This window comes from Thamnophis elegans, chromosome 1 (assembly GCF_009769535.1).
Source record: "Thamnophis elegans isolate rThaEle1 chromosome 1, rThaEle1.pri, whole genome shotgun sequence".
Classification (NCBI taxonomy): Eukaryota; Metazoa; Chordata; class Lepidosauria; order Squamata; family Colubridae; genus Thamnophis; species Thamnophis elegans.
Genome location: NC_045541.1, coordinates 52,015,413 through 52,034,240, shown reverse-complemented (window position 1 = coordinate 52,034,240; position 18,828 = coordinate 52,015,413). Strand labels below are relative to the sequence as shown.

General features: G+C 38.2%; 1 protein-coding gene across 1 annotated transcript in view; it reads left to right on the top strand.

The window, feature by feature from the left end:
- Positions 1-18,828, top strand: part of KALRN (kalirin RhoGEF kinase) — a gene marked incomplete at its 5' end in the record, with an annotated part of 302,460 nt that overhangs the window by 235,884 nt on the left and 47,748 nt on the right. Inside the window, 11 exon segments of the mRNA XM_032209049.1 lie at positions 1,865-1,960; positions 3,101-3,234; positions 4,345-4,411; positions 4,763-4,869; positions 9,376-9,445; positions 10,422-10,508; positions 12,304-12,396; positions 12,623-12,683; positions 13,654-13,703; positions 14,278-14,355; positions 16,462-16,647. Of these exon segments, the coding sequence (XP_032064940.1) occupies positions 1,865-1,960; positions 3,101-3,234; positions 4,345-4,411; positions 4,763-4,869; positions 9,376-9,445; positions 10,422-10,508; positions 12,304-12,396; positions 12,623-12,683; positions 13,654-13,703; positions 14,278-14,355; positions 16,462-16,647 (1,029 nt within the window).

Below are 18,828 nucleotides of genomic sequence, written 5' to 3'. Positions count from 1 at the left end.
GCTTCTCTAACAAGTGCACTACTCTGTTGCAAATGATCTGAAATGATATGGCATTTCTGGTATAACTTTTGAATCTTGCACAGCTCTATTATTAGTAAGCATTAATTCTTCTACATTCCATGTAAAAGTAATCTTTTTCATAACCTGGAATTGCTTTAGTATGGCTTGTTGTTAGCCTATCAATCACGTAGAATCAATGAGAGAAGATAGACAAAATTCCTAGCACGCTATATTCTTAGGGAATAAGCAATCACTCAGCAACAGTTCTTAGCAAACTATCACCTGACACTGCTGCCTAATGCTTGTACAATAGTCTATTTTATTGAGAGAGTTATTTGCCTGTCACTAGTTGGGTCCAATTCAACCACACTTATTAATTTCACTACAGTTTTCTTGAACTTTTGATTATTTTACTCCCCTTTCAAGGAAGTCTACACCTGTGGAGATGATTAAGTTGTAATGTAAATATTAGTTTATAAAGAGCCATTTACCCCCAAGAACACAGGTGGCCCACATCTAGGTGTCACACAATTGTCAGATTGATTATATGTTTTTCTGACTACGTTCAGTTTCTTTTTGCATAGAAGAATTGGACCATAGGGAAAAATATTTCTGAGAGCCTGCAATATTGCTTTCGAGTATTTTAGGAGTCAGAATCATCCCACTGCATGTGCCTCTTGTTAGTAGCGTACCCTCAAAGCAGAAACTCACATTGCCAACATATACAGTTCTTCACATGGAGATCTAAATCATGCTAAAGAAGTTTCAAAAGTGAGTCTGATATCCCCAAAATTTGTATACGTGAATTGGTGTGCAAGAAAGGAAGATGAATAGTTTTGTATAAGGCCCCAGTTGTTCTTTTCATGGTACCATAAATTCTTCTTGCTCCAGAAATATTTTCTATTCTTTTTAAAATAGCCATGTCCCAGGATTTAACTAAACTTTAGAAACCTCTGTTTACACATTCAGCAACCATCTTTACTACTAGAAAAACTAATGCTAAAGTAAATAGAATATATGAATTGGAGAGTAATTGCTTCAAACATTATTTTCCCAAGGTAAAAAATGGATGGGGAACAGTTCTGGATATATTGTAAAAAAAATCATTGCTCTTTGAAATGTTGCCCACAAAAATCATAGCATGAACTGAAGCTGTTTTGCTTTCTTTTGTAGATTCTTGTTTGATAGTTTTAATGGAATAAAGATGACATTGTTATCACTCTTCCCCACTCAAATTTTCAAAGATGTCAGTGAAAAGAAGTAATAGTCTTAAGTCTCTTTTGGTTTGTTGTTAATCTTAAATTATGTATTGAATACCTAGCAGCATTCAGCAATAGTGCATAGTACAGAAAGATTTTTGAGGATAGAATACCGGACTAAAAATACAGTTAACTTGATTCAACCTTTTCCTTTTGCTATTTAAGTATAAAAACTAACATAGTAAACACATCTACTGTAGGCTTAGAAGAAGCAAAGCCTCCTTCTTTCCCCCATCCTCAAATACTTTACATATTTAGCATCTGCTGGTTCAGAAGAACACTATTGACATCTTTAAATATGTAAGCAAGAAGAAACCTGTTCTCCATGGTATTTTTATGTTGCATTTTGTAGAAAAAAAACTTCCAACCATCATGGGCATAAATTCTAATCGCGGCTTCAGAACAGGATTTTGGGGGTGAGGGGCTGCCAGTCTGTTGTTGAGTCCTGTGCCTTGTATATGTCTTTCTCATCCCACACAAGCTATTCATGCTCCCCGCCATGTTTCCTTGCTTTAAACCCCAATGTAGTACCTCAAACTGCTATATAGCTTTTCTCTCTCCTTCCTTGCTAACCTCCTGTTCCTTTGCCAACTGGTGTCTTGCAGTCTTCCCTCTTGCTAGCTTCTCGACAGACCAGCCTCTGATGGCCAACTGCTGCGGATATTGTCAGTGCAATAGAAAAATGGCTCAAAAGCAAGCTGGTAAGTGTAGAACCTGAGATTACTGGAGAAAACTATAGCCTAGCTACACGGAAAATCAACTAGTCTCTGTGCCATCTGACCTGCTTTTCTTGTCCCTGTTTCTGCACATTTGAACCAAACTGTAGTCCTTTTAGTTATTAACTGAGGTAACATCTTTGTAAAATTGATCAATGCTGACTCAGACATGTATGCCTTATTCGATAGCCCTCTCAGCATGTGATTGCAGCTTTCTCGTCATCACACCTTTTTTGAAGTGAAAAAAATATGAATGCGACCTGATATAAAGCGTAGAAACGCTGTTATGAAAATGTTTCCAACATGTTAGTTGTTTTTAAATGTTTGCTGTAAGTGATGTTTATTGTTTCATGTATGGTAGTCACATATCTTCTTTTTTTGCCTTTATAGAGTTAGTTTTGGAAACTCTTGGTTCAAGATATTTGGTAGTGTTTATGAAGCCATGTGTTCATTTAATGTTTCACCTTCCATTAAAGAACTTCAGTTTACGTATAATGAAGACTGTACAATGAAACGAGGAATGTGAACAAGCAACAAAAATCTTAGCATAAAATGTTTAGTAACAAACCTTCTGAACAGAATAAAAGAGCTCCAAGGACTGTGTTTAAAACCAAACAGTCTTACATGACGCTTTTTTAATAATTAAACATCACAAATACTCAGCTAGCTGAAAGAAAGTGACCGCACACTCAATACTGAGCTGCTATAATATAATGTTTTAATTTAATTCCCTTGCAAAATTAACCTTGTGCCTATGATTTTATATCAGCCTTCTACTTTCTTCCCTTTTCCTGTATCTAGATTTCTGCTCAAGTTTCGCCTTGTTTAATTCGATTTCTGATTTTTTGGGAACTGGGAAACTTTAGTTTAATCTCTGCTTACATACCGGCATCTGATCTGGGAAGAAAAACATATATCATCAATTAGACGAATTGCTATTCAGGACAACACTCCTGTTATGCTGAAACGTGTTTTCCTCTAGCATCAAACAAATACTGAAATATTTTATCATGATTAATTATTATAAATCTATAATATCAGAAAAAATATGGTAAATGTGTTATCTAGTTAGTGGTTAAAATTTCTAGTTTAATCTTTTGTCTTTTTCCGCCTTTTTTCCCTAAGACATTGGAAGGGGGCTCCTACCGAGGAAGCTTAAAGGATAGTACTGGATGTTTGAATGAGATTGTGACACCTTCAACCCCTCCTTCAAGAAACCTCGAAGAGGAACAAAAGGCCAAAGCAATGAGAGGCAGGGTGTAAGTTAATTTGTTATTGATCTGTTTTGCAACTCTATATCTGCTGCCATCTACCACTAGTAGTTTAGAAATATCTATTGGAAGAAACTACCTCTCTAGCCACAACCCATATTAATGAGAGCAAATTTATTTATTCTTAGATTTTTATTCTGCCTTTTGTTACTTTGTAAGTAAATTGAGGTGAGACAGAAAACATTCCTAATACTCCTTCCTATTGCTCTTTTCCCCTCAATCACCATGCGAGGTAGGTTGGGCTGAGAGAGACTATCCAAAAGTCATCCAGCCAGATTTCATGACTAAGGTGGCACTATAATTCATGGTCTCCTGGTTTTAAGCCAGCACCTTAACCATTATACCAAACTAGCTCTCATCATGGATTTGCTATATCCATAAGTGGAGAGGAGAGCAAATTTTATTCTGCTAGAAAAAATTATTTGTATAAAATTGAGTGGAGTCTAAAATGTATACATTTGTAACAGAGACGAGTTCCGGCTGCTGCTACTGCTGGTTCGCTCAGGGACATGCATGCACACTACTAAAAAAATGCACATGCGCAGAAGCAAAAAACATAGGCGCTAACAAGAAAACCAGTTTGGGGGCGTGGCAGGTTGAGTTACTACCCACTTGGTAGAACCGGGCAGAACCAGTAGGAACCCACCATTTGTAAGAGTGATAATATCAGAATCAAGTACTGTACGACAAGAAAAGTGTAGACATCAGCCAACATGTGCTTTCTAGCCATTGGCCTTGCCTTGGTTCTATTAAAAGCCTGCTGAAGACATAAGACATTCAAAAGCAATCACTTCTGCTGAAGACAATGGGAGCAATCTAAACCTAGTTCTTCACTAAGTCTTTATTTTTACATACTAAGAAAGATAAGTCAGTAGAAGAGGTATGCTTTCCTCCAGCTTCTATGACCCTGCCTTTTTTTCTTCTCAGCTCATCTTCTCAGAATGAGGATATTCAAATTTGGCACTATTCTGAATTTCTTGCTTAATGGGAATTGCATTATTGTCTAACTAGTCACACTACTTTAATTTAAATTTGGTTTTGGTTAGTGCTTGGAGTAGAGGCCTTGTAAAACCTATATACACCTCTTTTGAATTCTAGGTTTGTTCTAAATGAACTGATACAAACAGAAAAAGATTATGTCAAGGACTTAGGAACTGTGGTGGAGGTAAGTTAAAATAAATTAGTTTAGATATAAACTTTTTTTCAGTAAAAGGCTAATATTGGGAAACTTTTAAATTACAGTCTGACTTTTTGTAAGCCATTCTAAATATTCTTAAAAGCCTAACTGATTTAGACTCATCTAAAGAAGTTGTCAGCAAGTCCTTAATGCTCATCTAAACTTGACACATCTCTAAAATATTAATAAGGAATAAATAGACTCTTTATGTCTTGATATAAAATCTGCTATTGACAAGAATAGTTTTATTTTGTTATGCTGAAAATATGAACATTATTACTGGTCATATCCAGTCTGCAATTGCTCATATCACTATGTAGATTTTTTTTTCTTATCAAGGGATTTATGAAAAGAATAGAGAAAAGGTGTTCGCCTGAAGATATGAAAGGTAAAAGACAAGATTGTGTTTGGAATACAATTCACCAGATCTATGATTGGCACAAAGAGTAAGTCTATAAACTGCTATAAACAATGTTGAATTATACAATATTTATTTATATTATATGCATTTGATTTGACCAGAGTCATTACTTTTCCCTTTCTTTTCTCATTTGCATACAACTCAAATATCCAGAGATAGATTCACTCCTGGCACTATTAGCATAATTCTTTTTGCTGTTTTCTAAGTGCTTTCTGTAGACATTCTTATGCATGCACATTTTCTGTGCTTCCTGTTTAGAACTTGTTTTGGCATGGGAATAAATGCATCTTCCAATGGTCATTCTGCTTTTCTCTCAAAATTCACTCTTGATGTACTAAATATGCTTTTGTCCTACATTCAGAACATCTTTCTTACCTTTGTATCCTTCATTCATATTTATTATTATTTATTATTTATTATACTATTATTTATTAGACTTATATACCGCTTCATAGGGCTTTCGACCCTCTCTAAGCGGTTTACAAAATTTTTAGCAAATTGTAGCAGCAACTTGCCCCCACAGTCTGGGTCCTCATTCACCCCTACCTCGAAAAGGATGGAAGGCTGAGTCAAACCTGAGCCAGTGAGTTTTGAACGCTGAACTGCAGATCAGTCAGCTGAAGGGCCCTGCCAGTACTGCCACCCTAACCACTGCGCCACCCTCGGCTCTTTTTCACAGTTTTATGTAAAACAGTTAAATCAGTGGTGCTTTTGTTTCCATTCCTTTTTCCATCTGTTCATATGTATAATTAGGCTTATGCTTCAAGCATGTATTTGAAACACAGAGAGTGTTTTCTCAGCAGATGCTGACCAAAAAGTGATCACTGGCATTAATTCCTTGGTCTTATCTCATTCCCTTCCATCTGTTCTGTCACCTTATAGCCTTGGGTTGCATTCATCTATAATGTTGCACAGATACCCTCCAAATTCACCCATAGTTCTTCCAGTATCTTCATTCATCAGATAATAACATGCACTTATCACAAATCTATATACTCCTGCTTTTCACAGCAACCTAGATGATACATGTTTTTTATCATTTCATTCGTGATTATCATAAGGAAATATTCCACTTTCTTGTATGTATCCTTCAACTCAATTTCTCAAGATTAGGCTACCTGAATTCAGATCTGTTACATTCCTCCCCTTGCTGTTAATTTCACAGACAAGTGAAATACATATTTTTTCTTCCTTTCATTTGCTAATTCATGGTTTTTAGTGTGACATTACAGACAGACTAAAGTCATGGCAGTTTTCCATATGTCATGATCAAAACCAGATAAGCCCATATATACTGAAATCTACCACCCATAATGGATTTAGTTAATAAGGCTTTCACAGAACATTATTACTAGTCACATTCCAACCTACCATTGCATTGATCTTTATTCTCTCCATACGGTTTGTATATTTTAAATATTTAGATTTTTATTTTACTTTTAATGATAACTTTTGTATATTTTTGTAAGATTCGTCTTTATGTATTCTGTCAATGTAGTTTTACAGTACTGTAGAATTAGTTCATCTTTCTGCGACTCTTTATCTGGTTACCGTAACTAACATACAAGGAAAACATTGTTCCAGAACTGCCCCGATTCTTCTTTAGCTGTTGGCATTAGCTGAAGAAGATTATGACATATTTTTTTAAAACAAGGGCTGCTATTGTATGGTATTTACTCTTCTTTTGTCGCTGGAATTATAATCCTGGCCCTTTCTGTTATTTAAAACTGTGTCATGTAAGGATCAATAGGATTTTGCATTTTTAAACAATATTTATTTTAAGACATTAAGGACTGCCAGTTGGAATTAATTGTTGGCATGACAACTGTCTGAAATGTGAGTAGAGTGATATTTGTAAGTAAATGCAACATTCAGATGAGGCTACAATTTATATGAGAGTACTAACAGAAAAGACAGAGAATTAAAATTGGGATTTAAGGGAGGGGAGTTTGTAAACTGCAGCACCTTTTTCTGTTTGGCCTTTTTGCTAGAATTATATGTGGTTATCATTACCTTGAAAGAACACAGCTTTGCTATAGTTATTTTACCATATTTTTTAATAATTTATAGCAGTAGACTTATATACCGCTTCATAGGCCTTTCAGGCCTCTCTAAGCGGTTTACAGAGAGTCAGCATATTGCCCCCAACAATCTGGGTCCTCATTTTACCCACCTCGGAAGGATGGAAGGCTGAGTCAACCCTGAGCCGGTGAGATTTGAACCGCTGACCTGCTGATCTAGCAGTAGCCTGCAGTGCTGCATTTAACCACTGCGCCACCTTGGCTCTTATTTAGTAAGTATAGTATGTAATTAAGAAATCAAACAAAAATTAAAAAGGAATGAGCTGTGTATATTTGAAAGTGGTTGTTCTAGGAATATAAGATACAGGTGGTCCTTGGCTCTGGACCATAATTTCCATCATTAACGGTGTGGTTGTAAAGCATGACATCACATGACCACATTGCTATGGAACAGTAATTTTGGCAATCCCAATTGCTGTCATGACCTCAGATCTGAGCAAGTCATTAAGCAGGAAGTGATAGGATTCCCAGACAAGGAGGGTTCTCTGACGGGTTGGGGAGGGTGCCATGGGCCATGGTAGAGTATGAGTGGGCAGGTGGGGCCTCTGAGGACTAATGGGGCCACAGGAAGGTGCTTCAGAGTATACATACCATTTGTTCAGCACCGTCATCACTTTAAGGGCTTGCTAAACAAGTACCTGTAACCTGAGAATTGCCTGTACTCAGTAATAATAATATTATTAGGAAAAGAAACAGTATCATGAAAAGTAAGAAGGAGAGAAATTCATTACTGAGATTTATTTTATAACCTAAAGTAGCTAGGACTGATTTAGGACTTCTTGAGGTAGCAAGATTAGGCGCTTTATTAGGAAGCATTGTTATCATTATTAGGAAGGTCTGATTTAATCCAAACACTTTGAGCTACAGAATATAGATAAATTTTAACAGATACATATCTATTAACACATTATATATATATTCTAATCGCAGTAAGGGTAATGGCTAGCTGATGAGAGCTAAATAGCTTGAAATATATCTATACTAGTCTCCCTTTATTTATTTATCAGCACAAATACAACACAAATGTAACAAAGGCAACAGTAAAAATATTGGGTTTCTGTCTGGATGGTCTCTTGTGATGAGCCGATGGACAGAGAATGGAAGTAGTGAACTTCCTCCCATATTTGGGCATACCGGGGGTTGTAACTCTAAATGTATATATAGCAGAATGTTTTGATAAAAATATTTCTTATTACTGGTATAAGGCCATTTAATTAGTATGTATGTATGTATGTATGTATGTATGTATGTATGTATGTTTGTATGTATGTATGTATATCAGTGGTGGGTTTCAAAATTTTAGAACCTCTTATGGTGTGGCTTGCTTTACGGGAGTGGCTTGCTGGCCATGTGACCGGGTGGGAGTGGCTTGCCAGCCATGTGACAGAGTGGGAGTGGCTTGGCAGTAATGTGACTGGGTGGACGTGGCCAACTTGTAAAATGTTGTGAAACTCACTTAACAACATTCTTGCTTAGCAACCAAAATGTTGGCTCAAAAACTCTGGCATTTGAACCACGCAATTCTTAAAGCTGTCAAGTTACAAGACCCTTGCACCCCTATCCCTTTAGAAAAAAAAACCCAGGGGTCTTCAAACTTGACAGCTTTAAGACTTGTGGCCTTCAACTCCCAGAATTCCTCCTCCCGTCATGTTGGCTCAGGAACTCTGGCATTGAAGTGTGCAAGTCTTAAAGCTGTCAAGTTATTTATATATGATTATATGCACACACACACACCGGGGTGGGTTCCTTCCAGTTCTAACCTCTTCTATAGAAGAGGTTCCACAAATCTACCGTGCCATTTAGAACCTGTTCCAGCTCCCTCCCCCCGCCCATCTGCACCACGCTTGCCCCACCCGCCGCTCACTGATTGGCTGGCCCACCAGTCACCCCACCCGCCTCTAAGAGTCCTATCTAAACCTTAAAGTCTTAAAGCTGTCAAGTTTGAAGACCGTGGTTCTAATTAAATGGCCTTATACCAGTAATACGAAATATTTTTATCAAAACATTTTGCTACATTCCTTCTCTTACTTAACTGTTTTAATTTGTAAAAGAAACTTGTCTTATAAATGCTTCTTCCACACAAGAAAAAATAATATTCTACTTGTTAATAGCAAAATCATAATGAAAGTCAAGTTATAATTTCTATACATTTATTTAGATCCTCCCCATAGAATTAACTGCCCAAATTGAGTTAAAGATAAACATAGTAAGAATATTATTATTGGGAGTGATATTTGGGGTGCATCCAGATAGCCATTTATTGTACACTCACATGCATAATATTAGAGAAATTATCTGAACATTAGCAAAATAACAGACTAAGTTTTCAGAGATAACTAATGTAACATCGTTTTTTCCCAATTATAAAATTATACAATGGGTTACTGGGACATACTAGAAAAGAGGGAAAAGAGAGATTTTGAGCATAGTTTACCTGTTTTATATTGCAGCTTTTTTTTGGCTGAACTGGAAAAGTGCCTTCAGGAACATGACCGTTTAGCACAGCTCTTCATCAAACATGTGAGTTACAAGTTAGACTTTTCTTAAAAAGAAATTAAATGCCTTTCATATTTGCTCAGTTTACAGCATCATTTTTAAAAGATATCAAATAAGAATTACATATTCTAGGTCATGCCATTCGGATTTTCCATGTTAAAAAATACACGATTTCATACATTTTTTATTTTCTAGATATAAGCATGTTTCATTTCAGTCATAATACAAAAATACTATGTTTTTGCTTAGCATTTTCTTACCATTTAAACAAAATGGTTAAAAATGAGTGTTGGACATTTAACTTACAATCCTCCTAGACTAAAATAATTATACATAATGTTTAGGTTTTTCTTCCTAGCTATATAGCCTTGTCATTGTGTTCGGGATACTGGTCTTCAAGGGGGAAAAAATCTAATGTAGTATAGATGCATAAAAACAGAACACATACCTTCAATTTATACATTCCAGAATCTATCCTGAAAAAGGTTATCTGAATTGATAGCAATCAGAGTTCAAACCAAGAAGAGCATGGACACATTTGGAGAAACAAAGACAGAGATAATCCAATTCTCTCAGTCCTTCTTAATCTCACAGTGACTTTCAGTGCCATCAATCATGGTATTGTTCTATTCTTCCCCATGGGATTGGAATGATGGATATCATTCTTCAGTGGTTCAATTCCCCCCCCCCCCGAGATTCAATCCAACCTCTGGGGGGCGGGGGGAGGAATAGATTCAGATTGAAACACCTTAAAACAAGGTGGCTTTGGTTAGTGACCCCACCTGAATGCTTTCCCTAGCTTGTTATGTATATAAACTAATCTTTTGTTCTTTTGTTTTCTTCAGTATTTTAAGGCTCTCCCATCATTTCTTGATTAGATTAGCAGACAGGAAAAAGTGTGCAGGTGCATGATTGCATTCATTTTTCTGCTCTGCCCAATAGCTGTGAAAGTTGTAACATCAGCTAATTCTAAGAGAGCTGTGTATTTCACTTTTTACAGGAGAGGCGATTACACATGTACGTGGTATACTGTCAAAACAAGCCAAAATCAGAATATATAGTAGCTGAATGTGGTACATACTTTGAGGTATGTTTGGATGCCTATTCTGGGCTGCAGCTCGGATATGATTTCCTTCTTCTATTTTCATGTACATATCCATGGATCTGCATCAGCAAGTTTTCCCTCCTTGGGCTGTTGGTTTTGCTCTTGTGTTGTTTTGCTTTTTCAATAAACGCTTCCTCATCTTTAGCAGTGGATATTTGTAATACTTGACTTTTTAGCTGGCAAAAGTTGAGAATGAGTGAGTAAGGAATGTAGGGGAGTAATTCCTGAGTATTAACTAGTTTCTAATTTTTGATCTAATTAAAATGTTTCCTAAAACTTTAATATAGAAACTGGATTCCTGGTTTCAGTTTTACTTGCAAGTTAAGGTTATTTTTCAGGTTATATCATGCTCTGAATGACAAGTAGTGCTGATGATTTGGCATTGCTTTTAGTAAAAAGCAAGGTTAAGTTTCTTACAAATACATCAAATAAGCCATTCATTTTACATCATTATATTACATTTTACATTATTTTGAAGCAGATTCATGACTGATTACATAAACGTATGTAGAAAAGGCATCCAGTATTTTCTGAATAATTGCACGCTACTTGTTAGTATAGGTAGTCCTTGACTTACGATCACAGTTGGGATGGAACCTCAGTCATTGAGTAAAGTGGTCATTAAGTGAGATCTCATGTGGCTGCTTTGCTCAACAATCACAATCTTGGCACTCCTGGTTGCAGATGTTGAGTAATATCATGGGTCTTTAAGTAGTTGGAGCTCCAATTGATGCCTTGGCGGGGTGGGGGAGACCATGGCAAGGCTCTGCTGAGGAACTGAAAATCCACCCTACCAAAATCCAAGTAGACTTTTCAGCTCTGAGTGATGAGAGACACTTGCACGTAATATTCATGAGTCTTCCTAGGACTGTGATGGCGAACCTATGGCAGGCGTGCCAGAGGTGGCAGGCAGAGCCCTCTCTGGGCATGCGTGCCATCGCCAGCTGCTCTTCTGGTTTCCGGAGTGATCTTAATGCATGCTGGCACTCCAGAAACCCAAAGACCAGCTGGCCGGTGCAAATATGCACGTTGGCCACCTGGTCTTTGGGTTTCCTGCGCTCCCGCACACATGCCAGGCACACATGCATGCGCCTGAAACTAGAAGATCAGATGGCCGGCACGCATATGTGCACAAGCCAGCTGGTCTTTAAGTTTCTGAGGCTTCAGCGCGTGTGCTCCAGTTTGGGTACTCGGTGCCGAAAAGGTTCGCCATCATTGTCCTAGGATGTTCCTCAACTGCCTGAGGCACTTTTTACTATGCTACTTCTCCATTCTCTACTTGGATTTCAGCTCCCTCTTGTGTCTGGGGGTTGGCTGAAAAAGCTGCCTCCCAAAGCAGGCAACAACAGCTAGCAGCCTTCCCTGCCAGCTTCTGCATTGAATTTCTGGGTAAGTCTGCAGAGAAGATGGTAAATAGTTATCATCTAATCATAGGGCACTTGGCAACCAGTCATGTGCAAACAGGTTGCCCAACTTCCAGGCAGTGATCGTGTGACTGTAGGAGTGGTGTTGCAACATTTAGCAAGCATCACAAGTGCCTTTACAAATCATCCATCATTACAATCATGAGTTGAATACTATCTTTGTTTATTGTAAGATGTTCCATAACTTCAAACTAATTTTTGTAGGCCCAATTGCTGATTCTGAGAAACTGTAAGTGTGGTCAGTGCCCTGATTGGATCCTACATATGCTCCCTTCAGTTCCATGTGGGGGGAAAGCAAAGGAGAAATTATTTATTTTCTCTCAGTAGTGATTTCTCCTACTTTCATTTTATAGGAAGTGCAACAAGAAATAAACCAGCGGTTAACTCTCAGCGACTTCTTAATTAAGCCCATTCAAAGAATAACCAAGTACCAGTTGCTTCTCAAGGTAAAACACATCAAAAGATAACAAAGTGAGGTATATTTTTTAAAAAAAACCCATCTGTGACTGAAATATAATTAGGAGGGTCTCTTTAAGGGAGATGGGCAGCTATGTAAATTTAATAAATAAATGAATAAGTACTATGTTTACATGTTTTAGCCAGCAGTATTACCTAGCCAGTTTGTGCAAATCAGCTTTAATTCCTTTGATATTTGCTTGACTGTTTCCTGAGGGTATCATGGTGCTGAGCCTGATTGCTATTCAGAAAGGAAATGTGTACATGCATGTCAGTGGTGGGATGCAACCGGTTTAACAACCAGTTTGGTGAGAGCGCGCGTGCAGCATTAAAAAACCACCCATTTTATGCTTAAAAACTTACTTTCTATGTCAGTGCCAGTGAGTAAAACAGCTGACACATGGCAATCCGCTGTGCCACCCGAATCAGCTGAGCTAAAAAACAGGGAAATATAGGACAGGTAAGAGCAGGGGCAGGGGGACGGAGCCAACTGCTCATCGGAACTACCAGTTCGCCCAAACCAGTCCGAACTGACTGAATCCCCCCGCTGATGCCTGTATAGATAATCTCACCATCAGCTGGTGGACATCATGATGAATTATTGCTAGAACAAGATATCTAAGTATCTAACTCCACTGGTTTTAGCTGTGTGTTTTTTAAAAGTACACACAAACACGGATTCCTATAGAAAGTTTTTTATGATTTTGGTAAAGCTTTATGGATTTTTTTTCCTTCACATGAATGGAGCTAAATGATACAGTCTTCACCAGGAACCCCGTTCTGTGTGCCTCTCTTGCTTACACAAAGTAAAATGTTATTTATGATCAAGCCTTTGCCATCAAGATGATGGCATCTCTTTTATGGAACTCTTTTTTTCTCTTTCTTTCCACCTCTATCTTGAATTTGGACTTCTAACGGCTCCTAGAAGAATATTGACATTTTTAATATTAAAAAAATGCAAATTTCTTTTTGGTTGGCATTAGTTATTCTTATACAGAAGAAAACTGTGACTACAGGCAGATAGTGCTATTTCTCTAGCTTGTAGTGCACATGGAGAACCATAATCTTAATTAAATACATAACTTCAGTCATAAATTTAATTATGTATATAATCAGATGGTATGTACTATACATAAAATAGGTTTAAGCATAATTCCAGCTAATTGTGCAAGACGACAACAGTCATATTCATCTTTACAAGTGCATTTAAATGTTAATAGTTTAACGAATGATATTCTTTCCCATAGGATTTCTGAAATATAGTGAAAAGGCTGGATTGGATTGCTCGGAGACAGAGGTACAGTTTATCTGCTAGCTTTTATTGTATTAGTAACTGATATACTTTTTAAAAAAATATTAGTTATAATATACCTGGATCAAAGGTCTCCAAACATTGACAACTTTAGACTTGTAGACTTCAACTCCCAGAATTCTCCAGCCAGCTGTGAGAAGTAAAGTCTACAAGTCTTAAAGTTGCCAAGTTTGGAGACCCCTGATGTGGATATTTCTATATGGATATGAATGCTCCTCCACACTCTCTCTCGCCCAGCAAGTAGGCAACAAGCATGAGTTATAGTTACCATATCAGTTTTTGAAAATGCCTCTTGAGACCCCTGTCTTTACCTATTTCCAAGGAAAACATTATCCAAGCTCTTTAAAGTAATGTGGATTTGGATCAGCTGGAAACTGCATTTCTTCAGAGGTCAATTTGATGAATGGGCAACTCTTCACAATATATCCTGATTTCTGATTCTGACCTGTATTCTCTAGCAGGAAGGGTTGATCCATGTGTGGTCCTAGCCAGAGGGGTCCAAACAGCTTTTTACTTATCCCATATTACTCTGTTTCCCCCCCCCACCCATCTCTTACAGAAAGCTGTAGAGTTGATGTGCCTTGTTCCTAAACGCTGCAATGACATGATGAATCTGGGGCGACTGCAGGGCTTTGAGGTATCCCTCTGTTTTTTTATTCAGTAATGCCAATTGTTGTTGTTTTTTTCTTGAATAAATGATTGAGGCTTCTTGGAAATTTTAAGAATGTATAATGGCCGCTTCCCAACACTTCTAGCTACTAGCAGTGGGAATATTAGGAGCTGCTCTCTAGTTCTCTAGAACAGTGGTCTCCAACCTTGGCAACTTTAAGATCTGTAGATTTCAACTCCCAGAGTTGAAGCAAAGCAGGCTGAGGAACTCTGGAAGTTGAAGTCCACAAGTCTTAAAAGTTGCGAAGGTTGGAGACCACTGCTCTAGAATATATACAGTAGTATTGAAAATATATAATATATGCATTCTTTGAAAATGTTTCTGAGAACAGAGCTCATCCTCTGTTGTCCCATAGGTGCTTTTGTCAAGAGGCAACTGGACTTTCTTGTTTTTCTTTGAAGACGTTTCAATTCTCATCCAAGAAGCTTCTTCAGCTCTGACAAGATAGTGGGGAATGGAAGGATTTATATTCCTTGCAGACAGCTGGTTATTTGCATCCTTTTAGTGAGTCGTTGAAGGACTTGGAGGTTTATCTGTGTCCTCAGAGTCACCCAAATAGGGCTCCTGGTTTTTCCTCTGGAAATCCCTTCCTACTCCCACACCATTCAAAGGGTGTTCATCCCAAATTGTATAGCTAAAATTCTGTAGAGATTCTCAGTCATCCAGATCATGTTTGTCCACAAAGTGCTTTTTCAGGAGGCAACTGGACTTTCTTGAAGCTTCTTGGAAGAGAAGCGAAAAGTCCAGTTGCCTCCTGAAAAAGCGCCTTTGAGACAACCATGATCTGGATGACTGAGAATCTCTACAGAAACTCATCTTCTGTTATCAAAGCAGACTATTTTTTTAGGTGTATGAATGCTGAATTCCCCAGATCGGTAGGCTGAAGATCTTTAACCTCCATGATCCCATTTTGCTTTGTCGTAGCAAGTTGTTTGTTCTTATTGCCGCGACATATTGAAGGTATCTCACTTGGCGCCCACCCCTAATCAAAAATGTGACAGAGTTGCCGCAATCTGTTTTACTAGTCTAGTAATTAAGAAATCCAAATGCAAATGCTGAAACAATTTCTATCATGCATGTATGTATGGAGATGACTAGGGTATTCCACTCCTTTCTCCCACGCCCAAAAGCATCAACCTTGCAATAGATAAGTACACCTTCCATATTTTTTTTACATTGTTTAAATTGAATTGAACGTTAAAATTCAGCGTGGAACACAACAGCTTTCAGATCAGTGATTTGGGGATTAGGGGAGCTTCCTTTCAACACACTGGGAAGATGCCAGGTTAGAGAGAGATGAATTTGAGACTGAACTCTAGGGTGATGAAGACTAAGTTCTTCTCCACCTGATAATATACAAACCCAAATTTATGCTACAACTTTCATTTTTGGGGATCAGAGCAGAGATAGTATTCTATTATCTTCACTATCAGTTCGGTAGCAGGAGCTCCCGCATGCCTGGGCATACGCAGAAATTTCTTAATGACATCAGGGTGGGTGGGTGGAGCCTCGTGCGCCGCCACTGCCAGTTCGCCCAAACCGGTGCGAACCGGTAGCATACCGCCTCTGGGTCAGAGTATCTAAAGGACTGCTTCTTCCCTTGCGTTCATATTTGTGCTCTGAGATGATTAGCAGAGATCCTGGTTGAAGAGTCGTTGCCTACAAAAATAGAGTGGGGTTCTCTCCCCCACATCTCCAATTAAAGGATGTCCATCTGTTACCTATACTAATGTTTTTTAGGGTATTCATTCTAGAAGCATTTTAAATTCTTCTATACATTCTTGCTCTTTAATCTTAAATTGCTCCTATTTCTATGGAAATAGAAGTGGTTGTTGTCTGTTACATATTAGCCCCTGTCCCTACTCATTTGAAATATAAACTTCGTGTGTGTGTGTGTGTGTGTGTGTGTGTGTGTGTGTGTGTGTGTGTATTCTATTGGACTTTTGTCATTTTTATTTATAGAGGTTGTCCTGAGGATAATGTACTGCATAGCAATTAGTAGCCTAAATGCATTGTTTTCCCTGCGTCCATTCAATCTATGTTTACTTCATTTTTTTCCTCCACCTGTCTTAGGGCAAGCTGGCAGCTCAAGGGAAATTGTTGCAACAGGATACATTCTATGTAACAGAGCAGGACTCTGGAGGGTTGTCTCGGCCAAAAGAACGCAGAGTTTTCCTCTTTGAGCAAATAGTCATCTTTAGTGAACTACTTAGGAAAGGCTCCTTAACACCTGGGTATCTGTTTAAGCGGAGCATAAAGGTAAGAAATTGATAAGGCTACCAGGTCAATAAGAAGTTTGCTTCTTTACATCTTTTCTGGCCCTTTAGATGAAGGATAAGACAGCTATTTACCACCCCAGGGCAGGTCACCTGCCAAAGCAGACCTTGTGGGGAATCCTATCTACCAGACTGCATCTAATTACCTGCCTACCAACTGACTTCACTATTCAGAGACCTTTTTGCTTTGAAAGGCAGTTGCTGCTTCAGTCTATTTCCTTGGGTGAAAGAGGGAGCCATCCTCCAGGAAAGAATGGAAATCATCTCCATATTTGCTCCCACAGCAAAACGAAAGCAGAGTTAGCCTTCTTCCATGGGAAGAAAGGGGAGTCCTGAGCTGCTGTATCAGTAAACAAGAGCTAAAAGTGGAGGACCATGCTCTCCCCTAGTTAACAGGCTGCCTGGGGTCAGAGACACAATAGAGGCACACCAGGCAAAGTAAAATAACTGCCCTTTATCACTTCAGAAGGTCAAAAGAATGGGATCATCAGTGCCTTTCTAGTTCTGTGCTTCCAGCATACAGGTAGTCCTCAACTTACAACATTTCTTTTAATGATCATTCCAAGTTACAACAGCACTGAAAAAGGGGACTTATGACCGTTTTTCACACTCTTGACCATTGCAGCATCCCCGTGGTCATGTGAGCAAAATGTGGATGATTGCCAATTGACACATATTTGTGACAGTTAAGAGTGTCCCAAGGTCATGTGATCACCTTTTGCGACCTCTTGACAAGCAAAGCCAATGGGGACGCCAGATTCTCTTAACAGCCATGTTACTAGTTTAACAACTACAGTGATTCACTTAACAACCGTGGCAAGAAAAGTCATAAAACAGGGCAAAATTCAACAACTGACATTTTGGGCTCAATTGTGATTGTGAGTTGAGGACTTACTTGTACTGATAACTTCTCTGAAGAGCTTCAACCAAGCTAGCTAGCTAACTATAAGAACTTGTTTTAGTAACTGTTTTGTCTTTGTGCCACATCTTGTACATTTGCATAGGAAAACCAAAATGGAAATTACTAGTAGATGCAAAAGCAACAGAAGGGTGAACTCTTTGGTATATGTGTAACATGAGCTTTACATCCCTTTGTACAGGAAAAGTCATTTGAGGGGAGGTGTTCTGTATAGTTTTTCCCTAGTGTTTTACTATCTGGATGACTTAAGCAGTTATGACTCCTTCCCAGTGCAACTGCTTAATGCTATTACTTCTCTGTACTCTCTTTGACTACTTTTATAAACCTAAATGATTGCAGTTTCTTTTGTTACAAGGGTTTTTTGTTTTTTGTTTTTTTTGGCTGGCTCCAAAACCGAAAATCAGTTTTGACATATATTGTGTACCTTTACTACTGTTCTGGCAAGTTTATGCAAGCGTTATGTCACATCAGCTCAGCTATAAATCTGTTCTTACAGAAACTCAAACCCAAATCTCTTAATAGATTCTTGGCCATTTTTCCCCCAGCTTTGAGACTGGGATGTATCTGCCCCTTATTTAAGCAGTTATTCTGTCTAGGTCCAAGCAGCACAACTTAATTTTAAATTTTCCATCTTGACTAACTGACATTAGAGGATGACATTCACTAATGCAAATATTGGAAATTTGACATCCAGTAATCAGTGGTAGAACAGATAGATAGATGATTGATTGATAGATAGATAGATAGATAGATAGATAGATAGATAGATAGATAGACAGACAGACAGACAGACAGACAGACAGACAGACAGACGGACGACGGATGGACCAGACCAGACAGACAGACAGACAGACAGATAGATATTAGATTTTACAACCCCTGATATGCCCAAATATGGGAGGAAGATCAATACTTCCATTCTCTGTCCTCGTCACAAGAGACCGTTCAGGCAGAAACCCAATATTTTTACTGTTGCCTTTTTTTTTGTTACATTTGTTGTATTTGTGCTGATAAATAAATAAAGGGAGACTAGTATAGATCTATTTCAAGCTATTTAGCTCTCATCAGCTAGCCATACCCTTACTGGGATTTGAGCCCAGGTTCAAATCCCAGTAAGGGTACGGCTAGCTGATGAGAGCTAAATAGCTTGAAATAGATCTATACTAGTCTCCCTTTATTTATTCATCAGCACAAATACAACAAGTATGTGTCTGTGTGTGTGTGTGAGAGAGAGAGATTTTGATC